Source organism: Mus musculus, chromosome 14 (assembly GCF_000001635.26).
Source record: "Mus musculus strain C57BL/6J chromosome 14, GRCm38.p6 C57BL/6J".
Taxonomy (NCBI): domain Eukaryota; kingdom Metazoa; phylum Chordata; class Mammalia; order Rodentia; family Muridae; genus Mus; species Mus musculus.
The window spans coordinates 55,539,936-55,558,983 of record NC_000080.6 but is presented as its reverse complement, the minus strand read 5'-3'; the positions used below and the strand labels follow the sequence as shown (position 1 = coordinate 55,558,983).

Here is a 19,048-nt window from a genome sequence, read left to right as displayed (position 1 = left end):
GCTTGCTTGGCATTCTGTATATACTGGGTTCAGTGTATACATTGAACACACACACACACACACACATACACACCAAACAACAACAAAAACCCAATGTTGCTGCAGTTCTTCATAAAATAAAAATAACCGAGGGCTGGAGAGATGGCTCAGTGGTTAAGAGCACCGACTGCTCTGCTGAAGGTCCTGAGTTCAAATCCCAGCAACCACATGGAGGCTCACAACCATCTGTAATGAGATCTGACGCCCTCTTCTGGTGCATCTGAAGACAGCTACAGTGTACTTAGATATAATAATAAATAAATCTTTTAAAAAAAATAACCAAGTTTGGGCCAGTGAGATAGTGAGATGCTTCAGCAGGTAAGGGTGTTTGCTAGGTAATGGTGCTTACTAGGAAGTCTGGGGTTTTTGTTTTTGTTTGTTTGTTTGTTTTTCGAGACTGGGTTTCTCTGTAAATCCCTGGCTGTCCTGGAACTCACTCTGTAGTCCAGGCTGGCCTCGACCTCAGAAATCCACCTGCCTCTGCCTCCCAAGTGCCGGCATTAAAGGCGTGTGCCACCATGCCCAGCTACTACTAAGTCTTATGACTTGAGAGAGAATGGACTCCTACAAATTGTTCTCAGAACTCCTCATGCATACCTCCCTACTCACCCACACCCACCCAAAGAAGTAAATACAAATTTGAAAAATCCAAGCTCATTATGTGATTAAATAACAAAATGGATGATAGCTAAGGTGGAACATGAACAAAACATTATGATTAGGTCCAGAAAAGAGGCCTGTAAAATTTTTTCCTTATTATCGTTATATATGTGTGGATGCATGTGTGTGTAGTGTGTTTGTGTGTTCAGGTGTGTTCTGGTGCATGTGAACATGTGTATCAGTTGATGTAGAGGCTTGAAATGGATGTCTGGTGTCTTCCTCAAAAATTTCCAAGTTATTTATTTGAGAATTCCATACATATATACAGTGCCTCTTGACCACAGCCACTCCAGCTGCCCCCCCATCCCCCCCTCCAAGCCTCCTCCTACTTTCATGTCTTTAAAAAACTTTTACCAACTTATTTTTTGAGACAGGGCTTCTCACTTAGTTTGGAGCTAGCTGATTGGCCCTACTGGCTAGCCAGCAAGGAATTCTTCGGCCTGCTTCTTAGCCCTGGCATTTCAGACATGTGACAAGGGCAGTGCTGGACTTTCCAGGCTGGTACTGGGGATGAGAATGCAGGTGCCCCTGCTTGTATTGACTGAGCCACCTTCCCAGCCTCTTTCACCTGTTTTGATGGCAGAGTTGCACTATGAGTAGGTTTCAGTAAGATCTGTAAGTGCTAAGAAGAGGAGAAGTATCAATAAATTAATAATATGTAGTTGGGCAGTGGTGGCGCACGCCTTTAGTCCCAGCACTTCGGAGGCAGAAGCAGGCAGATTTCTGAGTTTGAGGCCAGCCTGGTCTACAGAGTGAGTTCCAGGACAGCCAGAGCTACACAGAGAAACCCTATCTCGGAAAAAAAAAAACAAAAAATAAAAAAATAAAAAATAATATGTATATAAGAGTCAGGAGGGAGGTGGTAGCACCCCCGTGCCTAAAGGTCACTCCGACATGTGTTGTTGGCCTTTCAATGCTTGCTAAGTTTGTAAAGTGCTTTGAATTTGAGCAGCTTCTGCTGTCCCGAGTTACACTAAGTCACTAACCACAGAGAGGTTTCTCTTCTGTCAGCACCCATTTTTAGACCAAGTTGGCTAATGATTAAGTAAATATCAGTTGGTTGACTTCCTGTTCCACCAGGTTTGGCCTGTTTTGTTTGTGTCCTCGAGCAGCTCCACTAGAGGGCGACCTGGTCTTTGGGGGAAAGGCTGGCCAGTTTTCACATGGGGGGATGGTCCTTCTCAGCCTCTCTGGTTGCAAACAGGAGCCTGGTGATTGTAGGAACTCAGTCTTCTGAAGGGACTGATGCCCCACAAGTGCACACTAAACGAAAGAAGCATTTCCTGTGTAAGATGGAAGGGGAGTAATGTGCTAATTTATCTTGGGACTTTAAAATGTGTTTATTAGAAAACAGTTGGATAGTGATGAAATAGTCTAACACTCTCATGTCGTGGGTCTTTTTTGGGGGAGGGAGCAGCATTTCATGTAGCCTAGGCGGATCTGGAATTCACTATATAGCTGAGGCTAACTCTGACCTCGATGCCTCTCAAGTTTGAATGCTGGGAACTACACCATACCCAGCTTTATATAGAACTTAGATTGACTAGGGCTTCATGCATGCTAGGGAAGAGTTCTACCAACTGAGTTACGTCCCAAGAATTTCTACATCCTTAAGGATTAGATCTGGGGACATTGGGCAGGACAGGATAGATGGTTAAGTGGTTAAGAGCTCTGGCTGTCCTGGAACTCACTCTGTAGACCAGGCTGGCCTCGACCTCAGAAATCTGCTTGCTTCTGCCTCCCGAGTGCTGGGATTAAAGGCCTGTGCCACCATGCCCGGCTGGCTGTTCTTTTCGAGGACAAGTATCCACATGGAAGCTCCCAACCATCTGCCACTCCATTCCTGATACATATGTATACAGATACATGTGCAGGCTGAGCAGCCATACACATATAAAAGGATTTGTGTCCGTGTGTGTGTGTGTGTGTGTGTGTGTGTGTGTGTGTGTGCATGAGTGTGTGTTTTGTTTTATAGAAGAGTATGGTTCTGGGGTTTGAACCCAGGACTTTGCACGTGCTAGGCAAGAATTCTACAACCGAGCTCCATGTCTAGTTCTCTTTTTTTCACTTTTGAATTTGAGACAAGGTCTCCTTGAGTTGTCCAGGATGCCCTGCACTTGCATCCTTACCCCTGGTCCCTCCAGTGGCTGCTCCTGCAGGCATGCCCCACCTCATCCATCTACTAATCCTAATTTTGGACAGTAAGTGCCATAAGATTATCAAGTGTTGTAGTAGTTGAATGAAAGATGTCTCTCATTATCTCTGGTATCTGAATGCTTGGTGCCCTGGCAGTGAAACTCTTTGGGGAGGTCCAGAGGTGTGGCCTCGTTGGAGGAGATAAGCCCATGCTGGTCCCACTTCCCAGTCTCTGCCTCCTTTCTGTTCAAGATGTGAGCTTTCAGCTCCTACTGCCACGCTTCTTTCCGTCATGGACTGACTTCTCTCTCTTCTCTTCTCTTCTCTTCTCTTCTCTTCTCTTCTCTTCTCTTCTCTTCTCTTCTCTCTGTCTCTCTCTCTCTGTCTCTCTGTCTCTTTCTTTCTTATTGTTTCCTCCCCCCCCCCCCAAGACAGGGTTTCTCTTTATAGCCCTGGCTGTCCTGGAACTCACTTTGTAGACCAGGCTGGCCTGGAACTCAGAAATCCACCTGTCTCTGCCTCCCAAGTGCTGGGATTAAAGGTGTGTGCCACCACTGCCCAGCTTAATTTTTTTCAAGACACGGTTTCTCTATGTAGCCCTGGCTGTCCTGGAACTTGCTCTATAGACCAGGCTGACACTGGGCTTTTGAGATCCTCCTGCCTTTGCCTCCTGAATGCTGCGATTACTACCACCAGTTATTTATACATTTGATTTTATGTGTGAATGTTTTGCCTGCATATGCATGAACACACTAGATACATGCTTTACATACACTGAGATCAGATGAAAGATGGAATTAGGGATTATTATGAACCACCATTGGGGTGCTGGGAATTGAACCTGGCTCCTCTGCAGGAGCTTCAAGTACACTTACACCCTGAGCCGTCCCTTAAGCCCCCATCATGAACTCTTCTCCTTCTGGAACTGGAAGCCCAAATAAAGTCTTCTGTATGGTGTTTATCACAGCAATAGGAAAGTAATCAATACAGGAGATTCCTCTTTCTTTAGTACTGGGAAGGTCTGGAAAGAGTGACAGCTCTATGGACATAGTGCACAGATCATGTTTTATTTGCTATTTTTTTTTACAAGTTTTACTATTTATGTGCATGTGCCTGTGTGAATGTGTGTGCATATGTGTGTGTGATGTGTGTATGTACATGTGAATGTGGAGAGCTGCTTCACCTACTATGTGAGTCTCAAGGATTGAACTCAGGTGGTCAGGCTTGGCAGTAGGCATCTCCACCCACTGAGCCATCTTGCCAGCCCTTTGGTCTTTTTTTTTTTTTTTGAGACAAATCAAAGCTGGGTGTGGTTTCTGGTGCCTGTGATCCCAGCACCCAGGAAGCTGAGCCCAGCCTGGGCCCCATATCAGGGCTATACTGTTAGGCTAGTCTCAGACTCTCCACAGTGTGTGTCTGTGGTCAGAGGCATGTGCTGTGTGCCACCATGCTGTTTCCTACTGAAAGATTCCAGTTCCTTAGAGGCTGGTTGATCCCAGGCCTGGGCCAGAAAATATACAAGATGTTTGTACAACAATGCATGTCAGCAGGGAAACAGGCAGGACTGTTAGGATCTCATTAACATGACTCATTCAAGGTTCTGTCAGCAAAGGTAGGAGGACCTGAACTTCAGTACATATAATTAAGTGCAAAGTGTTTAAATCTAGAAGTTCAGTGTGTGTGTGTGTGTATTGTTGTTGTTGTTGTTATTATTATAACTAACTGGCTATCCTTTTGAAAGGCTGGTGAAAGGAGTTTAGTTGGTATAGCATTTGCCTGGAACATACAAGGCTGTGGGCACTGTTGCCAACATTGCATCAACTTGCTTTGGTGATTTTGGCTTGTCTCTGGAGATAGGAGGCAGGAGGACCAGCAATCCTCAAGGCCAGCTTGGGATATATCACACCCTGTTTCAGAAAACAAAAACTAAAGATAATAGGAGACTGAGTCATTTTAAAGATGCTGGATAAAGGAAAGCTAGCAACAGTTGTGCTGTTCATGTAGAAAGTAGGCCACAAGGCAGTGAAATAGAATTAATCTTCCCTTATTTGGGAAGTGTGCCTGTATAAAACGTATCCCAGCTCTTACAACAGGGCCTGAGGGTGTCTGCTTTGCAGATACTTGTGTATTAATTAATCCAGGTATTCATTGAATATCCATGTCTAGATCTTCCCAAATGGATAACTTGAAAAAGATGGAATAGAGGAGACCTCTGTGAACTGATAGATTTTAAAATAAATGTGAAATATATATAAAGTTGGGCAAGCTGGAACATGGCCATAGTTCCATCGCCTGGAAGTGAGGGCAGGAAGATAGCTTGAGATCAGCCACATAGCAAAACTAAGGCCAGCCAAAGCTATGTAGGGTGACCTTGTCTTCAGAAAGAAAGCAAAGCAATGATTGAAGATGATGGTATGTACAGACCACTTCCTAGCACTCACACAAGTCACTGGTTCAACCCCAAACATTTAATCATTTATAAACAGGCCAGGGAAGGCTAAGTGACAGTGTGTAAGTGTCCACATTTTTCTCTGGGTAATGTTTTCTTCCTTCCTTCCCTTCCTTCCTTCCTTCCTTCCTTCCTTCCTTCCTTCCTTCCTTCCTTCCTTCCTTCCTTCCTCCCTCCCTCCCTCCCTCCCTCCCTCCCTCCCTCTCTTTCTTCCTTCCTTCCTTTCTTCCTTCCTTCCTTTCTTCCTTCTTTCTTTTCCTCCCTTCCTCCCTTCCTTCTGGTCTTTCGAGGCAGGGTTTCTCTGTGTAGCCCTCCCTGGCTGTCCTGGAACTCACTCTGTAGACCAGGCTGGCCTCAAACTCAGAAATCCGCCTGCCTCTTCCTCCTAAGTGCTGGGATTTTTTTTTAAAGATGTATTTATTTTATGTGTATGAGTACACTGTAGCTGTCTTCAGACACACTAGAAAAAGGCATGGGATCACATTACAGATGGTTGTAAGCCACCATGGGGTTGCTGGAATTTGAACTCAAGACCTCTGGAAGAGCAGCCAGTGCTTTTAACCTCTGAGCCATCTCTCCAGCCCCTGGGTAATGTTTTCAAGGGTGATTATAATAGCTTATTCAATTACATCTGTTTTCTATACAATGTGTTTGCTGGGTGTTGTGTATATTTCTGTAATTCCAGTCCTTGGGAGAGCACCAATGTAGGCAGGGCTGCACAGTGAGACCTACTTTACAAACCCAACTGGAATGTAAGACAGTGGTAGACCACTTGCGGGCATTCCTGGGGCCCGAGACTCTATACTAGTACTACAAATCAAACAAAACTGAAAAGAACGTGGGAAGGAGGGAGGGAACCAAAACTAAAGCCAAGGCTGGGCATGGTAACAAGCTTGTAATCCCAGCATTTGGGGGGTGGAGGCAGGAGGATCAGGAATTCACCACTAGCTTCTGTAACACATTTTCTGTAACACCAATCTGGGGTGTAGGAAACCTTATCTCAAGCAAACATACAAACTCCAAACAAAAAGCAAGCCAATAAACAAGTCTAAAAACTCAAAATTTCTTTATCATGACTCTTTTTATCTGCTATGTGGGCCAATTTTATTGGCAAAAGTTGTGTTTAAGACGAAGACTTTGGGGCGGGAGAGATGGGCTCAGCAGTTAAGAGCATTGAATGCTCTTCTAGAGGTCCTGAGTTCAAATCCCAGTGACCACATGGTGGCTCACAACCATCTGTAATGAGATCTGATGCCCTCTTCTGGTGTGTCTGAAGACAGCTACAGTGTACTTAGATATAATAAATAAATCTTAGCCAGGCAGTGGTGGTGCACACCTTTGATCCCAGCACTTGGGAGGCAGAGGCAGGCAGATTTCTGAGTTTGAGGCCAGCCTGGTCTACAGAGTGAGTTCCAGGACAGCCAGGGCTATACAGAGAAGCCCTATCTGGGGGTGGGGGTGGGGGGGATGGGGGTGGGGGTGGGGGAGGAAGACCTTGGTGCTGTGAAAGGATCTGGAGCCCGAGCCCCGCTGCTTCTTTCCGGGAAGGCCCTGTTTCTGAATCTTCTTTTCCTGTCCATTTTCTTTTCACGGCTCCTTTCCCTCTTAACAGCAGCGTCAGCTCCATAAGGCCGACTTAAATGGCCAACTCTAGTGATTGGAGTGGAGAGGAACTGCAGCTAAGTGCCTAGAGTGTCTGTTTGGTCTTTGTTGCTAGCTGGACTGCTTTGCCCCACTGACAGTCATCCTGACAACACTGAGGTATGTTCCCATTTTACAGATGAAGGGGTAGAGCTACTGTGTGCAGAAGGCGTTGTGTCACAGACCCATCGCTATTTATGAAGATGAGGCTCTGACTGTTAAATTATACATCTATTATGTTTCTTTTGAGATAAGATTGTGCATATTTGTGTGGCATCACATGATGTTTAGATGCATGCATGCACTATGTGATGTTCAAATTAGGACGAATTTCCCCTCAAACATCATTTTTTTGTACTAAAACAGAAAAGATTAAAAATCCTTCAGGCTTTTGTTTGTTTTTGTATTTTTGAGACTAGGTGTCTGCACCGATTGTTGTGGAACTGGCTCTGTAGACCAGGCTGGCCTCTGCCTCCTGAGAGCTGGGATTAAAGGCCTGTGTCACCAGGCCCGGCCCTTCAGCTCTTTTGTGATGGTGATATCCTTAATGACCTTACTTTCTCGAAGAACACTTGACCTCAGTTGCTATAACCTTGTAACTCGGACTTGATCAACCTTCTCCACCTCCTCTGCCTGCTATATTTTTAGGTGTTGTGTATTCAATTGCTGTGTTCTAATCTCACCTTTAGTAAACCTTTCTTCCCTGACCAGTTTTCCAGCATTTTTGTGGAGAACACTCAGCATTTTCTCATTCAGTTGCTTCTTTTGAGGGTTTTCCCCGGAATTCCATTTTATTTGAAGGGTTTCTTCTTTTTCTTTTTTAAGATTTATTTATTTATTATATGTAAGTACACTGTAGCTGTCTTCAGACACTCCAGAAGAGGGAGTCAGATCTCGTTACGGATGGTTGTGAGCCACCATGTGGTTGCTGGGATTTGAATTCGGGACCTTTGGAAGAGCAGTCGGTGCTCTTACCCGCTGAGCCACCTCTCCAGCCCGGGTTCTTCTTTTTCTAAGTTTATATATTCATCTTGTTCCTAAGGGAAGTTCTCTCTAGCAGATACTTCAGTTCATGTGCGATCATTGCTCCTGTTTATTTTCTAACACCTTATTAACGATCTAGAGAGAACTTCTTGCTCTAGCAGAGCAGAACTCAGTTCAGTTTCCAGCATCCATGTTGTCTCACAACCATCCTAGCTCTGCGTCCAGGGCATCCATTACCAATTCTGACCTTCAGGGCACCAGGTATACACATGGTGCACACACATTCAGGCAGCTATGTTGATATACATAAAATTTTTAATCTTATTCATGTGTCTGTGTGCGTGTCACACATGTGCTGGTAGCCTCAAAGACTAGAAAACTTGGAGTCAGAGTTATATGTGGTTGTAAGCCACCCATTGTGGGCACTAGGACCTGAAGTCTGGTGCTCTGAAAGCGCAGGAGACAGTCGCCAAACTCTTTCCAGTCCCTTATTGCATATTTTGTTATTTCTCTCATAATTGATTTCAGAATTCAGGTGGTTATCTTATTACTAAGCTTCATTCCAAACATTAGTATCATGTAGAATCTTCTCTTCTTAAGAGACAGGTTATTTCTGTGTAGTCCTGCCTGTGCCAGACCTCCTCCTGGGCCCTGGGATTGAAATTGTGCCACCACGCACTGCTCATTGTCCCAGACTTGGTAAGGCTGTTTCGTTGGATACGTTCCCTGGGCGGGGTTTAGAGAGGCGGCTCTACTTGCTTACTATTTTGCCTTTGACAAGTTGTTTGGCTTGTGTTGCTTTCTGCAGAACAGGGAATGGAACCTGTCACTGAGTTACATCCCCGGCCCACTTTTCTTTTTTAAAGATTCACTTTAGGAGTGGAGAGATGGCTCAGTGGTTAAGAGCACTGACTGCTCTTCTAGAGGTCCTGAGTTCAATTCCCAGGAACCACATGGTGGCTCACAACTATCTGTAATAGGATCTGATGCCCTCTTCTGGTGTGTCCGAAGACAGCTACAGTGTACTAATATAAATAAAATAAACTTTAAAAAATATAGGAAAATTCACTTTAATTATGTGTATGTGTGTGAATGTGTGCACGTGAGGTCCCTGTGAGTATCAGGGTGTGAGATCTCCTGGAGCTGCAGGTACAGGTGGCTGTGAGCAGCCCAGTGTGGCTGCTGAACTTCAGTCCTCTTCTAGAGCAGAACTTACTCTTAACCACTGAGCCATTCTTCCAACTGCCTATTTAAAAAATACCTCATATTTTTATTATTGGGAATTTTATGTATACATAATGTCGTTTGATCAAATCCACTTCCCCTGTCCTATTTCCCATCTCTCTCTGAACTGCAAATCTTATTTTCTTTTTAAATAACCCCCTGCTGCCCATATACACAAAGATGTGGGGCATTCACTGGATAATTCTTTGGTTTGTGGTTTTTGAAGACAGGGTCACTGTATACAATTCTCTTGCCTTGTGATAGGGTCCTTCCAAGTGCTAGGATTTTAAGACATGTTATTATGTTCAATCCAACTCTGTATTTTTGAAATGCAAATGGTACTCTGACAATGTGTCTAGAATACAGATAGTGTTCTAGAAGTGTTAGTTGTCTAGCTGGCTTTGGTAGCACGATTGTCAGAGGTAGGGAGAGGAGGATCAGGAGGCCAAGGTTATCTTTAGCTGCACAGTGAGTTTGGAGCCAGCCTGATCTACATGAGACCTTGTCTCAAGGAAAAAATAACAGGTGTGGCTCCTGGTTCCAGGAAGCGAGAGGAAACCAGGAGGCGGAAATTGGTTCTGGAATGGCTTCCTCTGGAGAAGGGGACTTCTGCATCATGTCTATGTGGGACAAAAATACTAACTCAAACACAGAGCAGCCTGCTGTGCTGTGGCCTTCTTTTTTTCTTTTTGGCGGAGGGGATTAAGGGGGCTGACCTGGCATTTGCTATGTAGACCTGGCAGGCTTGCCTGGAGCTCCCAGAGGTTAGGCTGCCTCTGGGATTAAAGGTTTGCATCACTGTACCAGGTTACATTTCTTCAGAAGAGGAATGCCTTCTTCCAGAAGTTCCTACTATTCGAGCCTTCGAGCCAACAGGAGACCGATTAGAAGGAAGCCTATGCAGACACAGGGAAGTGGAAACAAACGCGTGTATAAAAGTGTGCATCTCTTATCAGACAGCATGGGGAGTCCTGTGGCTTGGCCTTCCAACACTCACACATTTTAATGTCAGATTGTTCATGTTTTCTGTGAGCCTGGGGGTTCTCTACCCAAATGGGGGAGCTGTGCTCTTGCTAGCCTAGAGCCTCAGGTCACATTTTTTGTACACGTCCTTCCAGGGCCTCGAGCTCAGCCAACACCTCCTTGGGCAGGTCCTGGTTGACTTGCTCTGTCAGGTAGCCCCGAATATCACGAACCTCCTGCTCCCAGAAGTCCTTGGGGATGGAGAACAGCTGACTGGTGTCCACTGCGCTGAGGCCACTGAGGTCCAGGGCTCCTTCCTTTGGTACTAGCCCAATGGGAGTCTCTTGGGCACTGTCTTCTCCTTCTAATCTTCGGCAGATCCAGTCTAGCACACGAGCATTCTCTCCAAAGCCTGGCCACAGGAAGCGGCCTGCTTCATCTCTCCGGAACCAATTGACATGGAAGATACGAGGCAGCCGGGCACCTTTTTGTCCCTCCATGCTCAACCAGTGTTCCAGGTAGCGTCCAAAGTTATAGCCAAAAAAAGGCCGCATGGCAAAGGGATCATGCATAATGGTCTTTCCTAGGACAGGAGGGAGGGTGGGTTAAGGAAGGGAAGAGTGCCCTGTATCCCTGCTGGCAGAGGAAAAGGTTTACAGTTCTGAGCGAGCTTCAGGAAAAGCGAGGAGACATGATGGGAGAAAGGGAGACAGTGGGAGTAGGGACAGGGAACATGGAGGGTGGGAACTCACCTTTGTGCTCCGCAGCGGCAGTGGACTCAGAGCGCATGGCGCTACCTACAAACACCCCATGACGCCAGTTGAAGGCCTCGTACACCAGTGGTACCCCTGGAACACCAATGAACAGGTTTATGGGCAACCATTTTCTTCCATTTCAGACCCCCACGCCCTCGCACATTCTGCATTCATCATAGGAGACACAGCTAGACAGCAGCTGGAGGTCCCTGTGAGCGGTCCTGTGAGTTTTAAGTACAGGAAGGTGGGGGCATGACTGTAGAGCTGGACCTTTACTACAAACGCACATGCTGTTTACCTTTGGGTCGGCGGCCTCCAAAGATGATGGCATCAATAGGGACACCTTCTGGTGCTTCCCAGGCTGGGTCCATGATGGGGCACTGGCGAGCCGGGACACAAAAGCGCGAGTTTGGATGTGCACAGGGTTCCTTGTCACCTGGCAAAGGAAATGCAAAATACCATCACTTCCAAGGTCATGGCTACTCTCAACCCAGACACATGTGAACACACACAGTGACATTTCACATGTGAACACACACAGTGACATTTCACATGTGAACACACACACAGTGACATTTCACATGTGAACACACACAATGACTTTTTTTTAGTGTTACTTTTCTTTTTTTAAAAAAAGATTTACTTATTATTATATGTAAGTACACTGACACACCAGAAGAGGGCATCAGATCTCATTATGGGTGGTTGTGAGCCACCATGTGGTTGCTGGGATTTGAACTCAGGATCTTACTCGCTGAGCCATCTCGCCAGCCCTCGCGTTTCTTTTCATGATGCTGAAGCTTAACCCCAGGGTCTTACACATGGAGGGCAAGCACTCTACCACCAAGCTCTAGCTCCCGCCCCTTTGCATGGTTTCATCAGCTAATTACAGCCTTGTGTTGTAAAGAAGGGAGCAGGGATGAGGACATCTTCCTGCAAGCATGAGGCTACTTATCAATAAAGGGGCTGCTAGAGAACCCTGGAAGAGGACCTGGGACTTGGCAGGGCGCTTTGGTATAAGTCTTAAGGAAACAGTTAAATATTGGCATGCAGTTATAATAAATTTCTTCCTAGAAACTTTTAGTTACAGGATTATTGTTTATCAAATCTAATTTTCCTAAACCTAAAGCAAAAACTGAGCATGTCAGGTCAATATTTCAAGGAATGGGTTCCCATTAACACACCAGGGAAGGCAATCTCCTGTATCAAAATGCAAAGAGAAATTACTTTTATTACACATTTATTTATTAGTCTATTGTATTGGGACTAGGGGTTGCCATGGGATGCATGTGGGAATCAGAGGATAATGTGTTCAGTTTTCTTCCTCCATGAGGGTCCTGGGAATCTAGCTCAGGTCGTCAGACTTGGTGGTAAGCACCTTAGCATGCTACGGCATCTCACCAGCCCAGTGGTTGATATTAAAGCCTCAGACCGTTGGTGATTTCTCTGTTCCTGCTTAGACCCTGACAGAGTGGGTTGCTTAGGGCATGAAGTCCATCGGGAACATAACCTGGCCAGTCATAACCCGAGGAGCCCAGAGCATTTGGCACCTTCAGGTATGCTGGAGAGAAGCTGGGAGCCAAGTCAGCAGCACGCGTGTGAGCACCACTGGGGAGACTCAGGCAGGTGCCTTCTCCATTGGAAGTAGGGAGTGGGAGCTATGAGCCAACACGTCTATCTCTGGCGCCCAGCCCAGGACCCTGACTCTCTAGTTATATCAGTGAATTCAGAGTTGCGGAAAGGGTTGGGAAACTAGCCTGTAAAGAAGATTATCTTATTTTTTGGATTTCTCAGTTGTGTGGGGCACCTGAGGGGGACTTAATGATGGTGTTAGAGAAAATAAAGGCTGTTCAAACAAGGAGGCTGACTGCTAGGCCAGCCTGCAAAACTCAAGCTTGCCCTTCAGTGACCACAAGCTCTTCCTGGGCTGTGCTCTGTTCCTATAATTGCAGAAGGCAATGGAAAGGCAGTAATGACAGGCTTGGGAAACCAGCCTCTAAGAAAGTCTAAAGCGCTAGCCTGTGTTCATGCAGGATTACAGCATAGGGAGGGATGGGAAGGGTAGGGCAATTTTAGACATAGGCTATCATACAGGGGAACATGGGAGACAAATGACAAAGGAATGTTCGATAGAGGACACAGGCTTCCTTCTTTCCTGATGGGTCAAATGTTACTGGCCCAATTCCTGCTTTAACAGTTCTCCAAATAGTCCTTCAATATAAGCCCATCCAGCTTATACTCACCATTGACAAGTGTTATGCATTTGACAGTATGCTAAACTCCTTTTATTATTATTACTCCTCCCATAATCCTAACAGATGAGTACTAAGATAAAACCCATTCATTTGGTTGGAAAACTGGAAAGCTGAAGGGAAGTTAAATAATTACTTGGATCCCCAATGATTAATTGATCAGGGACACGAACTGAGATCTTGTCTGGTGTTGGAAACTACAAAAAGCTAGGGTTGTAGAGGGTTCTCCATCATTAAAACTGCTGTGCTGGAGTCTGGCTGCTCTTGCAGAGGACACAGGTTCAACTCTAAACCCCTACATGGTGGCTCACAACCGTCTGTAATTCCAGTTCCTGGGGATCTGATAGCCTGTTTACTACATGCACGCGCGGTGCAGACACACTTGTAGGCAGAACACACCTACATTTAAAGTGCTGAGCTCTGGAGCCTTTGCCACAGTACCTCACCCCACATACCAGGTTTCCAGGGCTTTCCCAGCCACGAGGTTATGGTGACACCAGGCGGAAGAGGCTGGTCAATGCCTTCCCAGTACACACCGCCATCACTGGTCTCAGCCACGTTGGTGAAGAGAGTATTACTCTGAATTGTGGCCATGGCATTGGGATTGGTGGCAGCAGAGGTACCAGGGGCCACCCCAAAGAAGCCATTCTCAGGGTTGATGGCCCGGAGTTGACCTGCCAAAAGTAAAAGAAAGGAAAGACCAATTAGGAAAGGTTTAGATGTGAGCCTGGAGGAGGTCCTCCTCTATCCCTTATTTTCTGACAGAGATCTACAGTTGCTAGGCTAATCGGGATATGGGACCATGTTGGCTGTTCAGGAAAAGGGCCCTTCACCTTCACTGTCAAACCTCATCCAGGCGATGTCATCCCCCACACACTCCACTTTCCAGCCCGGCAATGCAGGCCTCATCATGGCCAGATTGGTCTTGCCACAGGCACTGGGGAAAGCAGCTGCCACGTAGCGCTTTTTCCCTGCAGGGTTGGTGATGCCCAAAATCTATGTTGGAGACAGAGGGAACAGAACGAAGTCACCAAAAGTCACGATGGCATAATCTGCATGGATGAGCTAGAGGGTAATGGGGTAGGCAGCAGGAAATGGACACTAATGCTTATTCACTAAGCAGGTGTCCTGCCCCGCTAGAGACTGGGGTAGCACCTCAGCAGCCTGGGGCTAAAACTTCAGGTTTCAGGCTCATCCTCCTGGCACCTGGCAGGAAGGAGGCAAAGCTGAGGCAGATTGCCAAGGCTTCCCCACCCACTCCCCTACCACAGCTGCTCAGTTCCTCACCAGGCCCTCACCAGCATGTGCTCTGCCAGCCAGCCCTCATCCCTGGCCAGGCGAGAGGCGATGCGCAGGGCAAAGCACTTCTTGCCCAGCAAGGAGTTACCACCATAGCCGCTGCCGAAGGAGACGATCTCCCGCTGGTCTGGCACGTGGCCAATCAGGGTTTTTTCTGGATTGCACGGCCACTGGCCCACAGGATCCCCTGGAGACAATGGGGTCATAGTGCTGCTGCCACTGGCATCAGAAACCAGGGTGTCAGGGACTGGAGGGATCAAGGATTGACCCAAGAGACACTTGGAAGCAATAGAATGCCCAGGGGTAGCTAAACCATCTTCTTCAGTACCCATCAGCCCTCGTGCTTTGTCAGACCTGTCGACTGACTTCTGTTCTCCAAATGGTGTTACTCCAGTCCAGAATGCGTCACTGGGCCTCGGGGAATAATCGTTCTACATCCACAATTTCTCCGTGGATGGGTAAGATTTGGGACTCCCTCTGAGTGGAAGAAGGTCTCAGTGTCCTAGATAGGTACTCACCATGTCCAGTCAGGGGCTGGCCCACTGAATGCAGACACTTGATGAAGTCACCATCTCCCAGGGCCTGAAGTACAGGTGTCCCCAGGCGGGTCATAATACGCATACTGGCCACCACGTAAGCCGAGTCAGTGAGCTGCACTCCAATGCGGGAGAGTGGGGAGCCCACGGGACCCATGCTGAATGGAAGCACATACATAATGCGGCCTGTGGAGGAAGATGTTGCTAGGAGGAAGGATTCCAAACCCAGTCATAGCCTCAGCGCCCCTGCCTCTATGTCCCTGCCTCGTTACCCTGCATGCATCCTGGGAATCTCTCGTCCACAGCTCTCTGGAACTCATCTGGGGACATCCAGTTGCCCAGCTGCCCCCTGGCCCCACCAGCCAGGAGAGGCACTGTGTCCCGCTGCGAAGGAGTTACAATCACCGTCTTGCTTTCTACCCGTGCCACATCCTTGGGGTCTGTGCGGGCCAGCCAGCTGGGGGAGAGAGGATTGCCGGGAAATGGTGGCTAGCAGATTTCACTTATCTCCAGACTCACATTTTTTTGTTGTTATATTTTGGCAAGGCAGAGTCTCACTATGTAGCTCCAGCTGTCCTGGAACCTACTATATAGACCAGGCTGGCCTCAAACTCACAGAGATCCACCTGCCTCTGCCTCCTGAGTGCTGGGATTAAAGGCGTGTGCCACTAAGCCTGGCCACTCTTTCTTTCTTTTTCTTTCTTTCTTTCTTTCTTTCTTTCTTTCTTTCTTTCTTTCTTTCTTTCTTTCTTTCTTCTTTCTTTCTTTCTTTCTTTCTTTCTTTCTTTCTTTCTTTCTTTCTTTCTCTCTCTCTTTCTCTCCTTCCTTCCTTCCTTCCTTCCTTCCTTCCTTCCTTTTTTTCTTTCTTTGAGACAGGGTTTCTCTGTGTAGCCCTGGCTGTCCTGGAACTCACTCTGTAGACCAGGCTGGCCTCGAACTCAGAAATCCACCTGCCTCTGCCTCCGAAGTGCTGGGACTAAAGACGTGTGCCACCACCGCCCAGCGGCCACTTTTTAAGTTTAACTTTGACTCTAGGTCTGTCAGCATTATTTTTTCTTATCCAGTTCCAGTTTAGTCCCTTTAGGCTTTGTCTCATTAAGAGGGGTTTTCCCCAAGGCACAGCCTTGGAGCCTCTACCCCTGGCAAATGTTTCATGAAGGAGGAGACAGGCAGTAAGTAGGCCCCCTCCAAAGTAAGAGCTCCAATTTGTAAATTCGTATCAACTTTTTCATTTAATGTAAAAAACGTTCACTTTCCCGTTCCACTTTCCCTTGAAGCTCCCATTCTGGCTCATTCCACTGATGTGGTCTAGAAATATCTGTCTTGGGGAACCCAGAGGGACCTCAGTCTAAGCAGTAACCTTCATCTTGGGGGTTGCTAGTTTCAAGGCTTACCAGTTCTTATACTTGGGGAGTTTGCGGATAAGACCCTGTTCTTCCAGCAGGGCCAGTATGGCAGTGTTCTCAGCCTCGGTCCCATCACAGATGTGGATGCCCTCTGGTTGGCACAGATGCGCACTGCGCGCCACAAAGTCTCGAACTCCAGCCGGCAGCTGACTCATATCTCCACTGAGCACATGCAGGGTTTGGATGCTACGGCACGGTGACCAGCACCAGGGCCTTAGCCCGTGCCGGCTAAGCCTATCAGAGTCAAAACAGAGAGTCAACCATCCAGTGGCTATCATGGGAGACAAGCATTGGTGAGTGGGGCAGAAAGCCGTACCTCTGGGGAGTACCAAAGTGTGTCTGGTTGCAGGCACCATAAGACCAGGTTCTGGGTTGTGGTGGGTATGTGGAGTGAGTTCAGACTACCTGTATCTGTGGCTTTTATGAGGTTTGTGTCTCCCATCGGGGAGGAGAGGCAGTCAAGCCTCTGGTCCAAGAGTGAAGAAAATTGCCCAGATGAGAGCTTCATGAGCAATCTTAAAGAAGCTCTTCCATGGCCTTTTCAATCAGTTTTGATGTTCAAATGGCAGCTACTATTATCTGTCTCCTTCGGTGTAAATGCCTCCAACAGAAGGCATAGCTCCAGATGGTAAAGCCCTCTCCCAGTGCCAGCCAGGCTTTAGGTTAGGATTCTCGAATGAAGACAACGGATGCTGGGGTTTCAGGTAGTGCCTCTGTTCACCTGGGTCAACAAGGGTGGACTAGCCAAGGATGTTTTAACATAGGGAAAACTGGATCAAGAAGAATAATGCCATTGGTCCATGCCTAGATTCCTAGAAGGGCAGGGTAGTCTCTGTATTGTTTGTCCTGCTACCCTCCTGGAAGATAGTAGGGTCTGCTGTGATTGGTCTGGACAAAAGAAGGTAAAGAGATGTAGTTACCCTTCTCACATGCCAGGCCTCACCTGCCAGAAACCCATAGTAGGCCTCGATGGTGTGGGCCTGTGCATTCCCTGGCTCTCCTTAGAAGCCTTAGGGGTTGATGGTAGGGTCAGAACCTGAGAACACAGGCTACATTGCCTGGGAAGGGAGAAGAGAAAGCTCTTGGATGTGGGAGTTTGGGCCTGGGTGGGGTGTTTTCCAGAAGACAAAAAAGGCAGCATACTTTGTGTGGCCCCAGGGGGTGGGGGCACAGCAAGGTAGGTCTCTTTGTGTGTTTTTCTGCACATGACAGTTTCCCTGAGAAATTAATTTTAAATGCATGATCCTGAAAGCTTTGATCCCCAGGTATTGGCTCCAGTTGTCTTATGGGAAGCACAGCTTCTCCCAGCCCCACCCCAATTCTCCTGCACGCCCCTGAGAGGGACCTTCTCTCTATCCTTCATAGACCACTCTCACATGGATTAACCAAGTAAACTGCGAAGAAGAGATAAGGAGTCAGTTTAGACTCTTTTACATCCTAGACCATGGAGAGAGGGGTATACGGAGAAGAGGCCCGGTTGTATGGGGGGTGGGGCAGGGGGAGCCAGCCAGGACAAGCCTGGGGTCCAGGACCTACTGGGGGAAGCCGGCCAAGTTAAAAAGGCAGTCTGCCCTCCTCCCATCTTGCTTGCTTCCTTCCTTCTCTCCCTCCCTGTCTCCCTCCCCCCCTAGTCCCCAGAGGCTTCACTGGGCTTCGTGCCAGGTTCCGTTCTGTTCTCAGGGAGGCTGCAAGTGATGTTTACCTTCTACCGTCTTTAGGGAGCTTTGAGCTCGGGTCCCCGGGGCCTCAAACCCTATGGCCTCAAGGCCTTAATGGTTACTCACACACTGAAAGCTGGACTAGGAGCCCTTGGTCTGAAAGAATTACATCTGCTAAGTAGAGCATTTGCAGAGATAGGGCTCAGGAAGGCAAAGGAGAAGGGGGAGGAGGTTGCGAGTGGCAGCTAGAACAGCACACAAGCCGCAGGGAGGGACAGAAGAGCACAGAGGCTGGCTAGGAAACCTGGCATGGCTGGGGATGGGAATGCGGAGGGGGGGGGGGATGCACCACCGTGAGACCCACACTGATTAATAGCCACCCTGCCAGTCTCTTCCTAGGATGGGAAACAAGCGGAGGAAGCCCGGAAGGTGGAGCGCGGAGTGGGCCCCGGGCTATGGGTCACTCACCGCAGGCCGGGGAGGTACATAGCAGCCATGGCACCTGGACTGGCGCTGCGGGATGGCCACAGGAACGAGCGCAGTCGGGGAGACAAGGAAGGCGGGGAAGGAAGGAGCATAGCAAAGCCAGAGGGAGTTGAGGTTGGGCGGGAGGCGCTTAAAAAGGAGGCGGGCAGTCCCCGGGGCGGAACCTAGCTGGTTCTCTCGCCCTTCTGTAGGCCGGCTCACTAGCCCGGGCTCAAGGCCCCGGGCTGGGTGAAGCCTCCGCCCCACAGTCATCACATCCTCAAGCCATTGGAGGCCGGAGTTCAATTTGGGATCCGCCCACTCGGCCAGCCACGCTGTAAGATACTGATGTAACTTTGAAGGCTGTTGCTCCTTAGAGAAAGCAACCAAGAGATGTCGAATGCAAAACAAGTTAAGAGTGAGGGATGAGACCAGGGCTGGGGAGCCCAGGATAACAAGATGCCTAAACCCTCAAGGTCTAGGTTTGCTTTTCCAGAGCACTCCTAGCCTCAGGCTTTTCTTTTCCAGGGTCCCAGATGCTAACTAAGCTCTCCTTAGTCCTCAAATAATAACAAAACCAA

At 47.8% G+C, this 19,048-nt stretch overlaps 1 protein-coding gene across 4 annotated transcripts; it reads right to left on the bottom strand.

Annotated features, from left to right (window-relative positions):
* Positions 1-8,963: 8,963 nt before the first annotated feature.
* Positions 8,964-18,721, bottom strand: Pck2 (phosphoenolpyruvate carboxykinase 2 (mitochondrial)). Of its 4 annotated transcripts, NM_028994.3 has the most exons (10): positions 18,471-18,718; positions 16,333-16,578; positions 15,211-15,395; positions 14,921-15,124; positions 14,402-14,589; positions 13,937-14,099; positions 13,559-13,777; positions 11,150-11,287; positions 10,849-10,944; positions 8,964-10,679 (listed from the first exon to the last, which is right to left on the bottom strand). In NM_028994.3, exons 1-10 carry the CDS (start codon positions 18,497-18,499, stop codon positions 10,225-10,227), a joined length of 1,923 nt encoding a protein of 640 aa, NP_083270.2. In that variant the 5' UTR covers positions 18,500-18,718; the 3' UTR covers positions 8,964-10,224. The 4 variants fall into 4 exon arrangements, with proteins under 4 accessions (NP_083270.2, XP_030103944.1, XP_030103945.1 ...); XM_030248084.1 differs by lacking the exon at positions 14,402-14,589 and having other exon boundaries at positions 9,433-10,679; positions 18,471-18,721; XM_030248085.1 differs by lacking the exons at positions 14,402-14,589; positions 15,211-15,395 and having other exon boundaries at positions 9,433-10,679; positions 18,471-18,721.
* Between the last annotated feature and the right edge of the window lie 327 nt (positions 18,722-19,048).

Bases quoted from the DNA above. Each gene is read 5' to 3' on its own strand.
- Pck2 (NM_028994.3), bottom strand. From the start codon at position 18,499: ATGGCTGCTATGTACCTCCCCGGCCTGCG. The intron at 15,396-16,332 runs GTAAGCCTTGAA...TCTCTCCCCCAG, and splicing joins CTCCCCAAGTATAAGAACTG to CTGGCTGGCCCGCACAGACC. The intron at 11,288-13,558 runs GTATGTGGGGTG...TTCCTTTGCCAG, and splicing joins GGGAAAGCCCTGGAAACCTG to GTGACAAGGAACCCTGTGCA.